Below are 19442 nucleotides of genomic sequence, written 5' to 3' on the forward strand. Positions count from 1 at the left end.
CTGAAAAGTCTCCTGTGGCACAACCACAAAAGGAAATGGTTGTGAAACCAAAGAAACAAAAAAAGCAAAAACAGAAAAGAGTGGCTGAAGAACCAAGAAGACCAATTACTCGGGCATATGCTCGGGCTCTTCTTGAAGCTCAAAACAGCATGGGTGATGGAGCAAACCCGAAAAATCAAGAAATGCAAGAAAACACTGAAGCCGCTTCTGAAAGGGAAAAAGCTGAATCCCTCACCATTTCAAATGTAAAGGTGGACATGGAGAGAGAGGGAAATGTGAAGAACCCCAGTAGACCAAACCCTGGGCCTAATGGAGGGACTTGGCAATATCAACCCAATCCCACATTTAGACCCCATCAGGGCAGTGTCCAGTTTAATCCCTGGCACGAGATTGCTGCTCTCAGACAGCAACTGGAAGCCTCCCAATACCATCAGAACTACCTTTACTGGAAAATGGTAGGTGCAAACAAGAGGGCCTCTTATCACCAGTTTCAGGTGAACAATCTTCATGAACAAATGCACGAGAACAAGAGAAATCATGAGGAAACAATTAAAGACCTCATAGAGCAGCTAGAGGAGGCTTCTGGTAATAAGCCCAATGACATCAGTGAGACAGAGGCTCTCACAAATGCCAATGAAGCTATTGTCATACTGGATGAAGTGATGGTTACCCTGCAGGACCAAATCAGCCACCCTACCACAGAGCAGTGTGTGGAGTCTGCCACTCCAACCACAGAGGCTTCACACACTGACTCTGTAGGACTGATGTCCTCTAAGGAGGCTGAATTTGAGGTCCAATGTAGGATTCAGCAAGAGCAGATTGAGATGCTCCAGAAACAGCTCCTAGCAGCTCAAAATCAGCTGGAAGAGCAGGCCATTAAACATAGGCAGGAGCAGGAGACACTCAACCTGGAAATCAGTGACCTGAAATCCCAGCTCTGCTCCAACAAGGCCCTTCATGATTTGAAGGTTGAGGAGCCAGAAGAACAAAATTCCACCAATGCAAATGAAATGCATAAATGTGAGCCTCTGAAAGAAAAAGAGACTGGAGAACAGGAGAAGATGGAAAAAGAGGACTCACTGCCATCCACTGCAATGTCTCTGCAGGAGCCTCAGAAAGAAAAAGACACCACAGAAGAACAGAAGATAGAAAAAGAGGACTCGCCTGCATTGTCTGTGCAGGAATCTTTGCAAAGTCTACCTGAAAAACAGAAAATGCTCACTGTGAAGGTGGCTAAACTCGAGACTGAAGTTAAGAGCCTGCCAGAGGTTCCGCCGAGTGAGAAGAAGAAGAAGAAGAAGAAGCGCAACTGTCTGCGTCCCCAATTTCACCTAATTGGTCTCAACATCACGTCCTAAAAAATCATATTTATATGCAACTAAATTGTCAGTGAACATTTGAACCCCACTCGGTCGAGACAGAAGGCCACCCCTTCCTGAGCCCGGTTCTGTCAGAGGTTTCTCCCCTATTAAGAGGGAGTTTTTCCTCTCCACTGTTGCTAAGTGCTTGCTCATGGGGGATTTGGGGGCTTTTTTAACACCAACCACTGATAAGCTCACTGACATCAAATTTAAGACTCAGCAAATATATAAATGGATGAGGAATCATCCATTTAAAACATGTTTGCTGAGTCATATTTAGTTGTATAGAAATATGATTTCTGGGACACTAAGGCCAATCACAGACTAATTTGGACAATTGGTAAAAAAAATAAATTGGAAAAATTAAAAAATAAATAAATAGATGTGTCATTGTTTCATATAGATTTCAAATAACATGCCATTTGATGTCAAAATGTTTTTGTTACATATGCAGTGCTTGTGGTCTTATATTCTTATAATTCTGTTCATTTGATGAGTAAATCCTTCTGCCTTGCTTCACATATTTACTGCTGCTTGGCTAGCTTTAGTCATGCTAGCATTAGCACAGGTAGAAACAGATACACATCAGAGACATCACATGTAGCTTGTGTTTATGTTCAGAGTGACATCTGCTGAAAGCAAGGAGCAAAGCACTGAGCAGCATATCAGTCAGCACAGAAAACAAATGCCATAAATGTCATCAATTAGGCTGGAATAATTTGCTTGTAGTGGGTTGTATTGTAAGTGCTTTACATTTCAGCATGACATCCTGTATGTGTCCTGAGGACATTCTAAGAAAAGCTGGTCATTTTCTCAGAACGGAGCTAAAGATAAAACCAAAACAAAACAAAACTTTCATAAGAAATCTTTATTCTGCAGTAAGGGACATTAAAAACCGAATAATGTTATCATTAAAAATATTAAAATGTGAAGTAATCATAATTTTTGCACAAAATCGCAAAAAGGGATTTATCCAACTGTTTACCCAACTGTTTACACTGAGTACCAAGTAAATTCATCCATCTGATTTGGTATTAAATATTAGTAAAATGACAATGACCTTTTACATGAATTTTACAGCAGAAAGTATCTATGAAATGTTACAATGAGATGTGATGTTTGGTAATGTTTTCGCTTCATCTAAGTCATTAGAGCTGGACAACTTCCAGATTTGACCCTAATACGTTCACAGTTCCTTAGCAGCTGCGCATTTACCATTTTAGACCATGTTTGAATATTGGTGTCATGATATAGAAAAAACTTGCCTCAAGTATTTTTAAACATTGTCATAGGGTTGGGTGACCATTACATGACTTAAACTTTAATTTGAACATAAAATACGTAACCCGATTAATGTAAGTTGACGGAACATTCTTAATCAAGCCAACAAAACTTAATTTTGTTCAAAATGTTTAACATACAGATATAAGTTATTGTCAATTAGAATTTTTGATGTAATGAGTTTAATTGAGTTAAATGAATGTATTGGGTCACAGTGCAGATAATGCTGCATTTTGCACTGGAATACACAGATTAGTCCTTGCAACACATGTTAGGCTATTTAAATGGTGCTCATGCCGAGTCCTCAATTTTGAAATAATGATTAGAAATGAAAAAAAAAAAAAACCCCTAATAAATAAACATGTGATAATTAGGGATTTAAAACATTTAATTTCTAGTGGACCATTTGGAATTCACCCAAGGATCCTGAGTGTTCCCCTTTCACCACTTTCAGAGGAAATACTTTTAAGTATCCACTTTCAAATGATTTATTGTCGCCCTAATTATGGACCAATAGCTCCGTTTTGATTCATCGGTGCCATCTCTTCTTTTAAAGTCTCCGCGAGCCCATTAAGGATTTCCTCCTTCCATGCCCTTAATTTCATTGACAGCCATGTCTTCCCATCCTTCAAGGCAGCTATCAAAAAAGCAGCTGTGGTCTATATTTTCCACCTCTGCATCAGCAGGGGACTGAAGAAAGCGATCAAAAGGAAAGGACTCAAGACAGCTGGGTTATAAAACCCACTGAGTCTGTAAGTCCGTAAAATATATTAAATTGTTATCTTGAGACCAAATGCGGTATTGTTTCTCATTTGTAAGCTCAGGCTTTTTGTGATGAAGTCTCTCATAGGAGTTTATCTTGACCTCTTGTAGCTGCTACTCGATGGGGAATTGGGCCTAATAATAGAGAATGGGAAAATGCAATTATTGTGCCCTGGAGTTGGAGAAAAGCGAATGGAATACAAACAGCTATGAGAAAAGATGCCAACCCCAAAATCTATTGTGCATGCAGTGGAAACACTTCATTTTTTCATTATCGATGCATTAAGCACCTTCTTAGAGACACGCCTTTAGAGTCAAAGTGATATTTTTGTTCCAAGACGAAGTCAGCAATTTATTTGATTTGTTTCAATTTTCACTTTTTGATGGCATCTTCAGCACACACACCCTGAAAAATGGGAAGAAGCTTTTCTCTTGCAGGGAGAGCAGTCTTTCGGCATGCCGCGGTTTATGTTATTTGGCACCACATCTTTTGTCTGATTGCTCAAGATGATGGCTAAAGGAAGCAGGCGGACACAGGCTGGGAGTAGAGCAGACTGATGGACAGCGGATGAAAGAGGATGCTCACCGACCTGGAGGCATTTCAGGCAAGAAGTCAGGGAGACATAATAACCCCTGGTGTGCACAGAAATCAGTGAGTGATGGTGGAAAGCACTGTATACAGTCTATACGATGAAAGTGCACAAAGCCCAACTCTATGAAGATAGAGGACATCTAATACACCGGAGCAGTTTGGTTGTTGTTGTAATATGGAAAGACTAGAGGAGGTAAAACCCCAGTAAGTATTTTAATAATACTGAGAAAATCTGATTCACTTTTGGAAAACTTGTGTGTAGCTGAAGATTATAGCAGTCTGTCACTACCTTCTTGCTTAAGCCACATTTAATCAGGATGCTGTAAAAACAAAAGAAAGTGTTATTGAAAGCTTTAAAGGACTGTCGTCGAAATGAAAACCAACGTCAAGAAGCTGTTATAAAGGCTGGAATGAAATGGCAATAAAGTTTCAAACTGTCATATAGTCTCCATGTCTTTTCAAGCAGCACTAACTCTGACTCTACTAAGATGAAATGGGGTAAAATATATGCCCAAGTCCAGGTTAGAGCTCACATGTAAACATATTTGGAAGAGCAATGATACAGTTTGTGTGAAATGGAGAGGTTGTTTCTACCCACTGGGTTTTTAGATGAAAATGCCCAATTATGAGAGCATTAGCATGCCATTTGTTGAGTAGTCTGGTGGGTTGAGCCGGAAGCTCTAATGGTGTTAAGACTTCAGGCTGAGCCAATAATAAAGCCACAGCGTTATGTAACTTGTGGAAGGAAAAGCTTTTTAAACCTTAAACTGGGACAAAGTCTGCGTTTCTCTTCGATCAGATTTAACTTGCTGCAGTGATGATTTTTTTATTCATTTCTTTAATTATTGAAATGCCAAGGGTTTTTTTTTTTGGTTTGTTTCTTTAGTTTATATTTCTTACACATTACACATTTTCTTACCTCAGTTGAGCAGGTTATGTAGCGTTTGCCTGCACGTGTGTCATTCTGTCTGTTAACAAAACAGCTCCGAAAGTTTCCACTGAATTCTGATAAAGCTGTGGAGCAGTGTAGAGTGACAGTAATCAAGGTCTTCAAGGCCAGTCTAATGATTTATTGATCAAGCTTTATAATTTAGAAGCGATGATTCTTACACTTGTGGTGTGTATTGTTTGATCATACCATAAAAAGACTCATAATATCCCGCAGCCTTTCTTTCAAGTTGACCCCAAATTGGGTTCTACCTTTGATGCACTGTCAACATAAAGAGAACGAGCTGTCTAGTAGTAAGTAAGTTAAATAATAATATTATTTAATAAACTCCAGTATGCAGTTATTTGCAGATCAATACCTATTACCTACTCCTACATACTGTTTGTGTAATCAAAGTAAACATCTGGCATGCTACTCTTATCTGATTTTTACTGCACTACAAGCTTAAAAAGATCAAAGAAAAGAAAATGAATATCTAGAAAATACAATACCATGCCCTTAAAAGTAAATGCTACCCAGAGGGTGAGCTGCTTCTTCTTGTTCTTTATTTTACTTACACAATACACATTTATTTCAACAAGATATTCGACTCAGTCAAATGACTGTTCTGTTTAGAACTAAATGTGTGAATGCACATCCATCTATCCATCTATCAATGAATCGATCATGATACTGGGTCTGTGATACAGTGTTTCTAAGGTTCTGGACATTATACTGTTTATTTTTGAATATTCTGTGATTCTTAGACTTGTGGTTATTTTTATGTCTTATATTTAGTATTTTTCGGTTTTGGTTCTTTGTGATTTTTGAGTTTTTCCTCCCCCAATGTCTAGTCTTCTCCTGTGTTTAATCAGTCTTGTTTTCATGTTAGTCTTAGTCTTCATCTCTGTGTTTATCACACTTCCTGTTTTGTTTTGACAGTCTCTTGTCCTCTGTACAGTGTGTTCAGTTTTGCTTTTCCTGTCCTGTTGGTCTGTATTACTTCCTGCTGTGTTCCCACCTGTTGCCCATTCTCTGGTCATCTGGTGTTGGTATTTAAGTCCTCAGTTTCCCTGTGTTCCATGTTGAGGATGATGTGTCCTTATTTGTTGTGTTTCCTAGTTCCTAGTTCCCTGGCGTCCACCAGTCTTTATCTTTTAGTTCTGAGTATTTTGTTACAGCGATAAAGCTGCCTCTTTCAGTTCATCCCTTTGGGTCCTGCCTTACCTACCACACAGCCATACATGACTGTCTATCTCTCTGTCTATCATGTTGTGACTCTTTTCTTATTCTCTTAGTCACCTTTCTCACTCACTATGTGTTAGTAGACCTGTCTGGACTGAATCATATTTGTTATTAATCTCTGTCTCTCTTCCACAGCATGTCTTTTATCCTGTCTTCCTTCTCTCACCCCAATCGGTCGCAGCAGATGGCCACGCCCCTCCCTGAGCCTGGTTCTGCCGGAAGTTTCTTCCTGTTAAAAGGGAGTTTTTCCTTCCTACTGTCATCAAAGCACTTGCTCATAGGGGTTCATATGATTTTTTTTTCTCTGTATGTATTATTGTAGGGTCTGCCTTACAATATAAAGCGCCTTGAGGCGACTGCTCTTGTGATTTGGCGCTGTGTAAATGAAATTGAATTGAATTGAATTGAAATGAATATTCATTTGAATAGCGGTTTCAACATATCTGCCTAAATAAATACCCAAAAGCGGCTCCTGAGAGTCAAGAATTCTTTCTAGAAGGACTTAAAATGTTTAAAAATGGGGCTATTTTTTGATTATTCCTGTGGGATTTTGAACAAAGCAAAGAACAATTAAACAAACTGACAGAATCAAAGGAAGAAATGCTAAAATGGCTACATTTTATACTGAGCCTGTTATTATGTTCGAGTATTTTGGTTTTCATTATCAGATCCAGAAAAAGCTCTTTTCTTTCTTAAATTCCACAAAGCACACAAAACTGCTTTGTAAGAAAACCATGTACTCAAAGTCAAGTTCTCACAGAATTCCCTTGTATGTGTTGGATTTGGAATAAACATAACCTTGTTCGCTGATGTGTTTTTTAGGAAGAACGTGTTCCTATTAGATTAGATTTTAAAGAAAGATGGTGAAACGTGCACAGTGTTCTTTCAGTCAGCAGCAAGAGCAGGATTAGTTTCCCCACAAAACTTTGGCATTTCTTGAGTGGCTTGATTTTATGAACTTTTACCTTTAGTTACCTTGAGTTCAGAGACTGCTGCGTCGTAAGCTTAAAGATACAAACAGCAAATAGTGGTCCAAAAACAGAAAACAAACCCACAAATTCTTCTAATTGCAATCATGAAGTAAATCCCCGCAAAACAGCCTTCCTCAAAATGATCTCGCAGCTATAATCCCTGCCCTCGCATTTGATTTGATTAATGCAATGAGTCATTTAAATAGATATTCACTCAAATTTTAATTTAGTATATCGGTAAGGCAAAGACATTCTGGAGCCTAAAACTCCTGCTGCGTTAATCTCCCAACACGAAGGTCTCATTCTTCCTGTAAGCTTTTACACTCCGAGGTTTGTGTGAGATTTCTCTCTCTCTTTTGTTTCTCAAATTCCAAGGACAAGCTGGTCAGGAAGAGTGGAGAATTTTAATCGACTGCAAGTGTGAATATGAATGATAGTCTGCAGAAGTGAGTTGGCCCTGTAATGAGCAGATGATCTGTGAAGGGTGTTCCCTCTGTGGATTGTGGAATATGCATCAGAAAAGACCAGAATGAATAAAAGCAATGCTCGTTATTCCAGCAGGTGGCAGCAGACACAAACCAAAGCACGCATGCTGTACCTCACAGAGCTGGCTGAGCATGTTTGTGTCAGACTGGTTTGAGATGTTTTTGGTCTCAGTCAGACTCTGTGGTTGTTCCAGCGTCATCCTCTACATTTATACAACATGGTAGATTAGAGATGTTTCATCCATCCATCCTTTTAGGGTTGCAAGGGGGGTGGAGACTATGCTAGTCGTCATAGTGTGAGAGACAGGGGTCAACACAGAGAGACAACCATTCACATCTATGTCGCCAGATAACCATCCATGTTTTGGGTCTGAAGGAGGAAGCCAGCGTACCTGGAGAGAACTCACACAGTCACAGGGAGAACTCCACACAGAAAGGTCCTGGTCGGCCAGTGGATTCGAGCCTATTGGACAGGTGAGGCGACATTGTAACCCCCCCACCAGCTGTCATAAATTTTGCATTGACGTCACGTGCAGCTGCCCCAGAGTACACCTCTACATCCATGCAGGAAGATGAGATATTTGGACTGGGGGGGGGGGCTAAATGTAGCCTGTCTGACCTTATGCTTGTTGTTTTGCTGATGATTCACAGTGTCATGTTTTGATCATTCATATTCTGATTTCTTATGTGTGAGCAGGGTTTGTTTGGCCCTGTGGGCCCCCTTGGACCTTTTCAATCCCGCAGACAATTGCTGTGTGATCAGTTACAGTAAAGTTCAATTCTGAAAGACTTCTAGCGACTTCAGCGAGCATAAACATCACGCAACCCGGGGAGTAAGTAGCTCAGTCGTATGGCTTCAGTCACGAACTGGAAGAGCTGATGCACAATATGTAACAGCATAAATCAGAGTAAAGGAAAACGATTTTAGCAAGTGTAAAGCAGCTTGATGGTTAATTGAAAGGAAACTAAATCTTAAGGATTAGTGAAGCACGTGATTGAAAAGAAATCTTTCACTTAGGAAGCGGGTTTTACTTGATCAGACTCTATTTATTTTTTTTTAAAAACCTGCACAATTCATTGTAAATATTTAAAATATTATATTACTGCATTGTACTGTATATCGTAATGTAATTGATAACAGGTAATCCTATGAGCAGAAACACTGACTACAGCAGTCCACGAGAAGAAAAGTAAAACTGACAAGTCAGCAAAAACCAAAATAAGTGCAGGTCTTGGAAGAAATAGAGAATTAGCTGTAAAACAAGTGAAGTAATAGGCAGTGTGTTACTTTACCAGCAGCAGGGAGGGCTTGACTCCAGGCAGCTTTATTTCCTGCTTTACATTATTAAAGCATCTGGGCATAAATGAGTCCAGATAAAAAGGAGGAGTAGATTTTTAGGCAGAAAATAAACAGGAAATATGGACAGTAATATGGGGAAGAAAGTTGAATTTTTTCTAAGTCACTCGGTCGCTTGCTAAAGATGTGATGTCTGGACTGTACCCGCACTACATATATATCAATTGACTGTGCAGCTTGTGTACTGTGTGTACTTAGATGGGCAAATGTGTTTATTTAGCCGAGGTCCAGTGCTGCCTCGCAAAAATTCTCTCAGACGACAAGGGATTTATTAATGGCCACACGCACCGCTTGAGAGTCTGTTGGTATTTAGCGAGCGGGCAGTGGCCTAACACTGGATCTGCCTTTTGTGCAGCCTTCAGCTGTTAGACTTGCTCCATGATCTATGTAGGACAATAAAAGGCACAGCTGATGAGAATAAATCCCCGTGAACATTTCACCAAAGGCATAACATCCACCCCCTCAACTTATTATTCTGCTCACTTCATTGAACAATTAACCAATCTGACACAAAGGGCTAATGAACGTACTTAACTCTCTCTCTCTCTCCGTCTCTGTGTTTGTGTGTCTGTAATTGGTTATCTTGTTCTCCATTTTTTCTTTTCGCTAATGATCAGCTGCGTAAACAGACTCTGTCACCTCCCATAACACAGGCACACACACACACACACACAAACACCCATCCACAGATTCCTCTCCTGAATCTTCAGCCACCGTGACAACATTACTGCAGATATGATCACCCCTGCTTGGAGCAGTCAACCAGCACAGCTCCCAGGAAACTGTGCGGAGCAGATAAATAAAACCAAGGTCCAGACACTATCTGCTGTCCTCACCATTTAGAAATATTCTGTGGTCGTGTGTATCTGTATGTCCTCTGCAAATAAAGAAGCGCCTGGACAGCTAGACAAATGATCTACCCCACAGGGACATATACAGTCTCACTCGGGCTATGTGTGGCTGTGCTCCTTTGCCGTGGACTTCCTGTCACAGGATTAGATCCTGGGCAAGTCCAGCTCGCCTGCTTTCCCTCAGGCAAAATCTCTCTTCCTCAGCTCATTGCTCGCACAAAGGGGGGCTGCACAGGTGATTTTGATGGTTTCAGATAGGATGTGGCTAACTACAACAGAACTACAGCACAATCCCCCTCCCCCAAAAACACAACAATTACCAACAAAGTTAAAAGGAAGCGCGTAACAAGAAAGGCAACTTCCCCGCTTTCATTTTAGGAGCATAATGCATGTTTTAATTGTGCTCCGACATTATTGTTTCATTTACTAACCAATCCCCGACACGCAGCCCCTGAATAGGGTGCTGTAGTATGTAAATGTGGATAAGAGAGCAAGTGTGGAGACTGCGTGCTTAGCAGTGTCTTTGAATGATTACTGTCTGGTATTAGGGAAATGCTCTCTTGCTTATGGAAGCATGATAAGGCATTATGTCACCTCAAGTTACAGCATGTCACCAAAAAACAAGACAAGACACAATTCGATTGAAGATTTCTGACTAACAGTGCCCTCCCTATACCCCTCTGCCTCCAAGCCTCCAAGTGCTATTGAGCGCTAGTTCACCAGCTTTGCAGAATCAAGAACTGCACCCTTACCACAGCACACGTCTGGGACTATCATCGCACTGTCCACCATCAACCAGCAGGTCGCTTTAATTATCCATCCACCCCTCCTGTAAAGTGTAAATACCTCTCGCGTAATTTACCCTGAAGTTCCCATTCACTAATTACCCCCCACAAAAGCACCCCTCAATCCTCCCCACCGCCACTGCTTTACTGAAACCAACTCTAGCTCCAGGTCTTTCCCACGTTGCACTATAGATTCTCTGTCGCCTCACTATGGGGAGATCGAACTCTAATTAAGATTGTTAATGAAGATTTAATTTTCCACTTCAAATGAGCCACTGAACTCTGTGAGCGTTCCGAGCAGAACGGATGAGCAACGAGAGCAGGAGGGGAAAAAGAAACGCGCGCGCGCACTCATAAAAAAAGAAAAACGGAGGGACAGGTGGAGTTAAAAGCTACTTGTTAGACATTTAACTGCAGGGTAATGTTTTGTCGAGTCCAAAAAGTTGCACTGCCTTGTCGAAAGACTCTGCAGTCTCTTGCACTCTGGCTGCTGCCTTTTAAAGCACACTTGAAATGCAAAGATGCACAAGTGCAGAACGCGCGCACACATACACACACAAGCGTGCATGCACACACACAAGCGTGCACACTGTGCTGAATAGCCAGAGGGATTGTGAGTGTCAGTAAGGTTCAAACAGAATGAGGAATCTCAATGTACTTGACTACACACACCAGCACACACTAACTTGTGAGTTTTGTGACGCAATCATGCAGCACTTTGAGTTTGCACCACTCCAGCACATACAGTGCTTAGTGGTTCCCAGGTGTATGCCTTTAACAGGGTCCATTTTATCTCCAGCTCTGCTATTATGCCACGATCAATTATGCATGCTGTAATTATTGACAGTGCAATGACAGTCCATCTCACCTAGCATACTGCATTGCGGTGTTGATGCTGGAGGGAGACTGATATATATTTATATAGGACTTGTAAATCGATAAGGGTGCTGTGTTGGTTACATGTTGATGTGTTTTATCAGTTGTGTGGAGGGGGGTTAAAGCGAGTCAAAGCTCTGTTTTGCCTCCAACTGATTTCACATCCTCTTTAGATACAGGGTGCTGCTTCCGCAGGGAGCGAGTCAACCTTGTGAGTCTCATAATTATGGGAAGGAAGGCAAGGACTTTTTCTTTAGCAGGCAGCGGAATAATCTCTAACCCAATCATAAATGCAATTTTATGTAATGCAACAGACTTGCATATTAACCGTTAATATGGTTCGCTCCATCCCTTCTCTCTCCCTCTGCTTCTCTCCCTTTCCTGACTTGAGGCGGGTATTATCATTGTAATCAAGCGAGGACCCGGCTAACACGATCATTCTCTAAACCATCATGTAGAAATAATCCCCTCCTTCATATTTGATTATTGTAATAAATCTTTTTAACCAGCAATTCAGTCACACGGCAATGGCGCACATCTCCCCGATCCATCATTCAGCAGGACAAACGCAGAATTCAGAAGAGCTGCAAAGGTTGGCTAAGGGGCCCGCATTATTTGGTCGCAGCTGTCAGGTGTGCTCTATTTGCTACAGCTCCTGAGTTCAAAATGCGCTTTTTTTTTCCTCTTTCCTTTCGCCAACAAACAGAGAACTCTCCCCCTCTGTCTGATAGTGTGATTACTCTGCAGAACTCTCCGTCTGTCCTCTATTACTGACCTCACATCCCCCCATCGGGGTGGATCAAACCAGACAAGGTGTTCCTTCATCCTGCAGTCAGACGCACACGTATCCCCAGAAAAAAACACACACACGCACACACATTGTCTGTGGTTTGGAAATTTCAAGGGGCCAATTTGACAAGGCACACCCACCTACTCACAACAAGACACATGCTCACAAGGTGTGCACACATTTGTATGCACTGCACAGCTCGTCTCTCAATAGCTCTCTCCTTCTGTCTCGTTCTCCCTTAGACACACTTTTACGCACACACACACACACACATATACAAACACCACATACACACACAAACAGAAGGCACACCCATCAACAGAAGTCTGATTATCCCGAAATTCTGGAAAGTGCAGAAAGGAGCACAGAGCAGGTCTGACTCATCTGTTTGAAATAGTTCCTTTTTTATTCAAATTTACAAAAAGAAAAAGTACAACAGAAATAAATACACTTTGTTCAGCACGCAATTGTGGAATTGTATCAACATCGTGCAGGAGCAATGAAGTCACGGGGGGAAGGTGGGTGCAGAACCAGTGAGGGTCGATCTGTTTAGGGTCAGAGGCCAGAGGTCATGACCTTTACTCTGCATCTTTGAGCTACATACATTAACTAGATACTAAGGTATCTGTGCCCGTCCTTTAAGTGGAGCTTCACTGTCCTAAGTATCGAGGCTCATTCAGGGGAAGATGTGATAAATGGACCGCTTTCCTCTGTTGGTGCACCTAAGCTGGCTAAAAGAGTGAAAAAAGAGCCACGCAGTGCTGTGGAGACTTCAGGCTTTTATTCTATTTAAAACAACTGATTCAACTAATCACGCTTTTGATTGAACCAATTTGCCGGGCTCAGGAGGTGGGATAATCAGCTCTGTCAAGTGGTTTAGTCGGCACAGCACTCCAGAACTCTGAAATAAGACAAATCAGGAGAATCATCACTTTGATTTTGACCAATCAGCCAAAGCAAAGCTTTGAATCAGCAGAGATGAGACACCTGGAGCCAATCAAGACTGAGGAATAGACCATATAATTAGAACGGTGCACAGGGTCACTTATTGGTATAGCATGCTAATTGCTTATAAAATGTCTGCCTAAAACGATACTGCTCTGAAAATACGGCGAGTGTTAATACATGTGTTCTGGGGAAAAGCGGCTCAGAAAGTTTGCACATTAGAGATAAATGCTAGGGAGAACACAGCGCATATAATTTAGTAATCCTCATTCCTAAACTGGTTCTAAGTCATTTTAGGTGCACCGGTGAAATAATCATTCGAGACTTTTTATTCCAACCGAATGATAAATAAAGGATATTTCTGGTTTTGTTTGTTTTAGAAATGGCTGTTGTAAATTGTAACTGTAATTTTGACCATTATTTCAGCTCACTGTGCTCACCTAACGTGCAACGAAGTCAAAACCAGCAGGTTAGGAAGATTAGTTGAAGGCAAATCGGAAAGGAATGCGTGCTTTTGATTGAATCAGTTCTCATTTCCACTTCTACACCCAAAATGATTCGACCTCATAAAAGAAGCAATCATTTTGAGTAAAATGCAACTGAAATATATAAAATCGAATATCTATTTCCTTATTCAGATAATTAATTATTAAGGAAGATATGCTTAGTATAAACTGAATATATGCCAATCAAGTAGATATCATCTGACTAGACTTGAATTTAACATTTTACATTATACTTCTGTAATCAAATTACACTGGAAGAAATACATGTAATCAAATTACTTAAAGTCGGTGTTTTGGGACGGAGTGTGTGTTTTTGTATTCATTGGCTAAATGCAAATCAGATCCATCCTACTGCACCTTACAGGGGATTGTAGTGCACTTGGAGCTGCTTAGTCACCTCCAAAAATGAGTCAGAAGAACATTAGTGCCTCGTTCACACGGCTCTCTAGGATACGATACACAAAGCAAAGTTCTTTCACCCACATTGATCTTTCAAAATACAAAGAGAACAGTGAGCGTTCTTTATGTTTGAGTTCAAATTACTAGAGAAGCCTCTCTGTGTTATTTTGATGCAACATGTTTGTCAAGAGGCCCTCTTGAGAGCTTCTCAGATGCATTAACTCTTAATTAATATAAATGACATGAATGACTGAAGAAACTGGCAAGGTTCAGTGTTTTTAGCAAAAACTTTCCACCTCCTAGGTCTTTGAAACTAACTTCCTACCTGAAGAACAGATATTACTGATGATATAGCAGAAATGAAGACATGTTGTAAAAAACACAAATCAGTCCTCTGAGTGTCTAAAAGTCCAAATATGTTTTGCTAAAATAGCAGGTGAAAGTTTTTGGAGGTACAGTTCATCATCCAAATGAATCCCAAATCAGCTCTCCCTGAGGTTCTGCACCCCCCTCCCTGTCTTCTCTGGTTATTGTGCAGTATATTGGTCCCCACACTGTCCAGTCTGCACAGTGGCACTGTATGGAAAAGTCTGTGGCTCGGGTAAAGGGTAGAGAGACACATATGGATTTTGTTTCATGTCACCGGCTTCTCGACCGGTTAACAAAATGCTGCAGAAGACCTTGACAACAAGATTATGGTGGACCAAACTGGCGGACACTAGCGAAGCTGGCAGCCTGGTGTGACTTTACAAAGAATGAAACAGTGACACTTCTGTGATGGCGCGCCAAAGACGTCCATACATTCAAGTTGTGGCTAAATTCCTCTCTGGACTAAAGTAACTTTTAGGCTTAGTCAATGGTGGCCCTGAAAGCCCAAACGCACTGCAACTTGAGGAAACACCAGCAGATAGAAAAATGCCACAAAAGCACACAAAACAGAATGGAAGTGAATAAAACAGAAATTTAAAAAACATTATGAAAGGTTAAGAAATTAAAAAAACCTCCAAAATAAAAAGACATAACTCACAAAAGACAATGTCAGTGTTTTTGGGGAGACAATATCATGACAGAACAGCTAACGTGACAAGCTAACAGTAAACGGCTACTAGCAAACCTGAATCTACGGTATTATGTGAATCTTCTGCTTCTTTTAAACGTGTCTTACTTCATCAGCAGCTGTTTCGTTACGTTGCTGTCGCCCCAAAAACACTTGTTTTTTTCTGGGGGGGTTTTTTGTTGTTTTTTTTTTTACTTTTCTTGTCATTTGTGAATTTTTGTAGAGTTTTTCTACTTGCTGGTGTTTCCTTAAGTTGCAGTACATCTGACCTCTCAGGGCCACCGTAGCAATAAATACATTATAGAGCTAAATTGTTCTTTCACGCAAGAAAATTTGCTTATGTAGACCATAATGCATCAGTAATTTGGCATTTGAATTGCATTGCCTGAAATGCACACAAGACACTTTTCCTTAATGTAGTGTTTGTCATATTTTTCAAGAGAAGCAACTATCTATAAAACCTCCACATCTCTCAGGCAGTGTCAAATTTATTATAAATTCTAGATTATTCCACTTTTGCAGGCTATTAATTCAGATTTTAGGGAACACTGACTTTTTTTGTTTTGTTTTGTATACCCATTAGGGGGATTTCTCCTCACTCCACTGGATTTTCATCAAATGGATCTTCACTGGCACAGGTTAGCTCACAGGCTTCCTGTAACTAATATTTTGCACAACAAACTTCTGCCAGAGGCCACATGTATAATTGAATCCTTGGCTTGTCCATCTCAGACAAAGAGCTAGCACACAGCAAACCCAAACACAGATGTTGAATACATGGTGTTGTTTTGAGTCCAGGAGGCAGTCCAGCGCAGTTAATCCATTTCTAATCTACAGTACATACAGGTAATCCCAACAGTGCTCCATTTTCAACATCTAAATTCTGTTCTAGACATTTTTTATTTTATTTTTTTACACATTTTAAATTTTATATACTCTCTTTTAGCAGTAATACTTAGTGGTATTTACAAATGTTTTTTTTTTTTTTTTACATACAGTCAAACATGATATCTTCGTTTAGCTGACATCTTATAAAACAACTGTAATCTTCGACATGATTCGTTATCTATTATTGATCATCACACAGTATAAAAGTGCATTCCAGCTGAAATCTCCAGCTCATTTGCATCCTGACCTTTTAACAAGAAATAAAATGAAAAAGAAAAAGCCTGTCTCTCTGGTTGTGTTTCACTACAATTTCATTAGAGATCCGTGGAAATGTTCCATTGGGCCGTACAAGCGTTTGGAGTGGAAACTGATTTTGTGGGGTTTTTTTTATTGTTGTTGTTGTAAAATCATGCATGTGAGACTGGGGAAGTGGGGTGGGCAAATTAGAAAAAAGCAGACTTCTTTCATAAAAAAGACACATTTATGCCATCAATGACAGAGTCCTCACGGCCCCGTATGGTACACAGAATACTCGTGGATTATGTAATTTACTGTAGTACAATCAAAGCCTTGTGGTGTTAATCAGTTCTTTTGTGTCGCCGCGTGTTTGTGTGTGAATCTTTGTAAACATACCAACACTCAACTACAAAATAGCTGGGGGATGGGAGGGGGGCGAAGAACTGAGAGGGTCTGAGGAGGGGAGGGGGGGGATCATATCCCTAAACCATTTAAATTTTTCACAATGTCTGTTTTTCCTCGTGGACTGAGAGGAGGAAGAATCTTTTGCAGGATTTAAATGATTCATCATTTTCATTTGGAATGGAGTAGCAAGCTGAATAATTCACTTTTTCTGCCACTGCAGATGGAATAAAAAGCAACAGTTTCTGTACAATCATCTCACTTCCAAGACCATTTCTCTCTCTATACATCCTTGCCGCCCATTCCCTTTATAGTCAAACATCACTTTTTCCCCCTCCCCTGTGTCTTATCCTACTTTCTAAACTTCGTTGTTAAGTGTTTTTCCCTGCCTTGTCGTCCTGAAAGCTAATGTTGCGGCATTACGCAGCATTAGTCATCAGTCTCAGCTCGAAAATTGTCTCTGGGTATTTCGATTTCCCCCTGCCAATCTCTTTTGCTCCATCTCTGTTAAATATGCACGCATACGGCACGCGCTCGGTTGCGCACGTGTTCTCACGCACTTTTCACTGACTTTTCTCGCACACAAACACGCAGACACTGGGATCAGATCGGCGCACCAGACGTCTTCCTTCTCGCCTCCTGCTGTTTCTCATTCCATACGTGAGAGCTGAATTTAATCGAGTCTTGGATGTTTGAGTTGTTTTTCTCTGTCCAAAGCGTTTAACAAATTGTTGCTGCCCCGAGCAGAAGCAGGCTCTGCATTGTCTCAGTATCTGTGCTCAACCATATCAGCGTTTCAACACTTATTGCTATAAATTACATCAATCACTCCCTCCCCTGCCCTCGCATTCTCCATCCTCCCTAGGCTCATTTTTCTCTGTCTCTTTTTATTACTTTGCCTCTTCATCTTTCTCCCCTTTAACTTCTCTTCACATTATTCGAGCTCAAGTTGCCTTTTCATCATCCTTCTTTTCCTCCCCTTCCTCTCTTACCCCCTTTTGCCCCTATTTGTTTCATTTATATCCTTCCTCAATCTTTCCCCTCTTCTCCAGCCCGCACTCCATCTTTTTTCACTTTCTTCTCAGGCTCCTCATTCATTTCTTTCTCTTTTTTGGCACCCTCGTCAACCTTTTCCTTATCTTCTCTCTCTTTCTCCCTGTCTTTGAAGAGCTGGGCTAATTTCTGGAATTGGGGACCCCACTCTTCCAGCCCCGCCCCCCAATCCTCCTTCTCTGAATCCTTCTCCCCTTCGCTCTCCAGTGAGCTGAGGGATCCAGCCCTGGACCCTGTTCCCTCCAGCCCATACACCTGCACAGAGTCGTACGGCGGCTGTGAGGGATCAAAGGTGACCTGGGCAAGGCGCAGACGTAGGAACTCACCCACTCGCAGTGCCAAGGAGGGACCCCCGTGCCCTGGTCCCCCTCTGGCTGCCTCCATTCCTGGAACCCAGTTGGCCCCAAAGCCCATCACACTGCCATATGTTGCCCGAGGCTGCCCGGGGAAGGGCAAAAGCTGAGGGGTCATATCCCTCCTGCCCAAAACATACCCTCCCATACCTACTCGATCGCGCCAGTCCCCAATAAAGCCAGGTGCTTCTGGGTAGACAGATGGAGTCCCGGTCAGTGATACTCCTCCACTTTCTCTGTCTGGCCTTGCCACCACAAAGTTGCTTCCCATCTCCAGTCCTCCTCTCCCCAGAGTGCCAGCGTAGTCCCTCTGTCCAGATACTTCCCCATGCAGGACAGTGGCATAGTTGCGTCCACTGGCAGGTGGTTGTTGTTGTCCATCAGTGGAGGTGGCCCCATTTCCATTTCCACCTCCACCTCCTCCTCCACTCCCCCCTCCTCCTCCTCCTCCTCCTCCTCCACCAGAGTCAGATTCAGCCAGACTGCCACATGTGCGTTTGGGGGACATGCCGGTACGAGAGGCCCTGCGTCCTGCCATGGGGAGGGTAGCCGAGTCACACACCCAGCCTCCTACGCCGTGACCCTGACCAATGAGGGAGCCGGATCGGGTCATGACAAGGTTGTGCTCCCTGGGCAATGTCTCCGACTGCACCTGGAGGGAATGTAGGTGAGCACGAGTGGTTTCAGTTCGGGGCTGGGGTTGGGTGTTAGGTTTGGTTACAGTAACATAAAATGGGATGAGACAATTTGCCCAAGGAGGAAAGGGAAATTTAATAACAGGTATATTAAACGTAGAAAGATAAGGAAAAGTGATGACATATTGCCCACGTGAAGGAAAAAAACAGGAGATGATGATGATGATAAAAAGTGATTCACGTGAAGGAGAGACAGACAGACAGTGAGCAGAGGAGAGCGGAGGGAAAGCAGAGTTGGAAGAAGACATAGACATTAATTGATCACTAGAATGAGCTAACACTGCACTGTGATAGGGAGATGGAAAGGGAAGAGATAGAGAGATAAAATATTTGAAAATTAAATAAAGCTAGGGCCAAGGAGCCGTGCCATGGCCCTAATAAATAAAAGCATAAGAACAAAAAGAAAGAATAAAGCAGGATATGATGTGCCGATAATGTCTTTATCGTCATCATCCCCCAACAACGTCCAGGACATTTCTGCGACTGTACAGAGACTAAAAGTGTGGCAGTGCTTTAATCACTGCAGTAGTTCAGTATATTAGTTTGATTTCAAAACCTTATAATGATTTTATATTTGCTTAATGACTTTCTCACATTTTCGTTTGCTTATTTAATTGAATAAT

The 19442-nt window shown here is 41.5% G+C and overlaps 1 protein-coding gene across 2 annotated transcripts in view; it reads right to left on the minus strand.

Moving 5' to 3' along the window:
• Window positions 1-12671: 12671 nt before the first annotated feature.
• The window catches only part of cdh24b (cadherin 24, type 2b), a 162907-nt gene continuing 156136 nt past the window's right edge, over window positions 12672-19442 (minus strand). For both annotated transcript variants that reach the window (XM_084912913.1, XM_084912914.1), the window contains exon 14: window positions 12672-18776. In XM_084912913.1, the coding sequence (XP_084769039.1) occupies window positions 17748-18776 (1029 nt within the window). In that variant the 3' untranslated portion in view covers window positions 12672-17747. The remainder of the gene's footprint in view (window positions 18777-19442) is intronic.

The sequence above is a fragment of the Perissodus microlepis genome, chromosome 18 (assembly GCF_051167445.1).
Source record: "Perissodus microlepis isolate ML-2025 ecotype Zambia chromosome 18, ASM5116744v1, whole genome shotgun sequence".
Lineage (NCBI taxonomy): Eukaryota > Metazoa > Chordata > Actinopteri > Cichliformes > Cichlidae > Perissodus > Perissodus microlepis.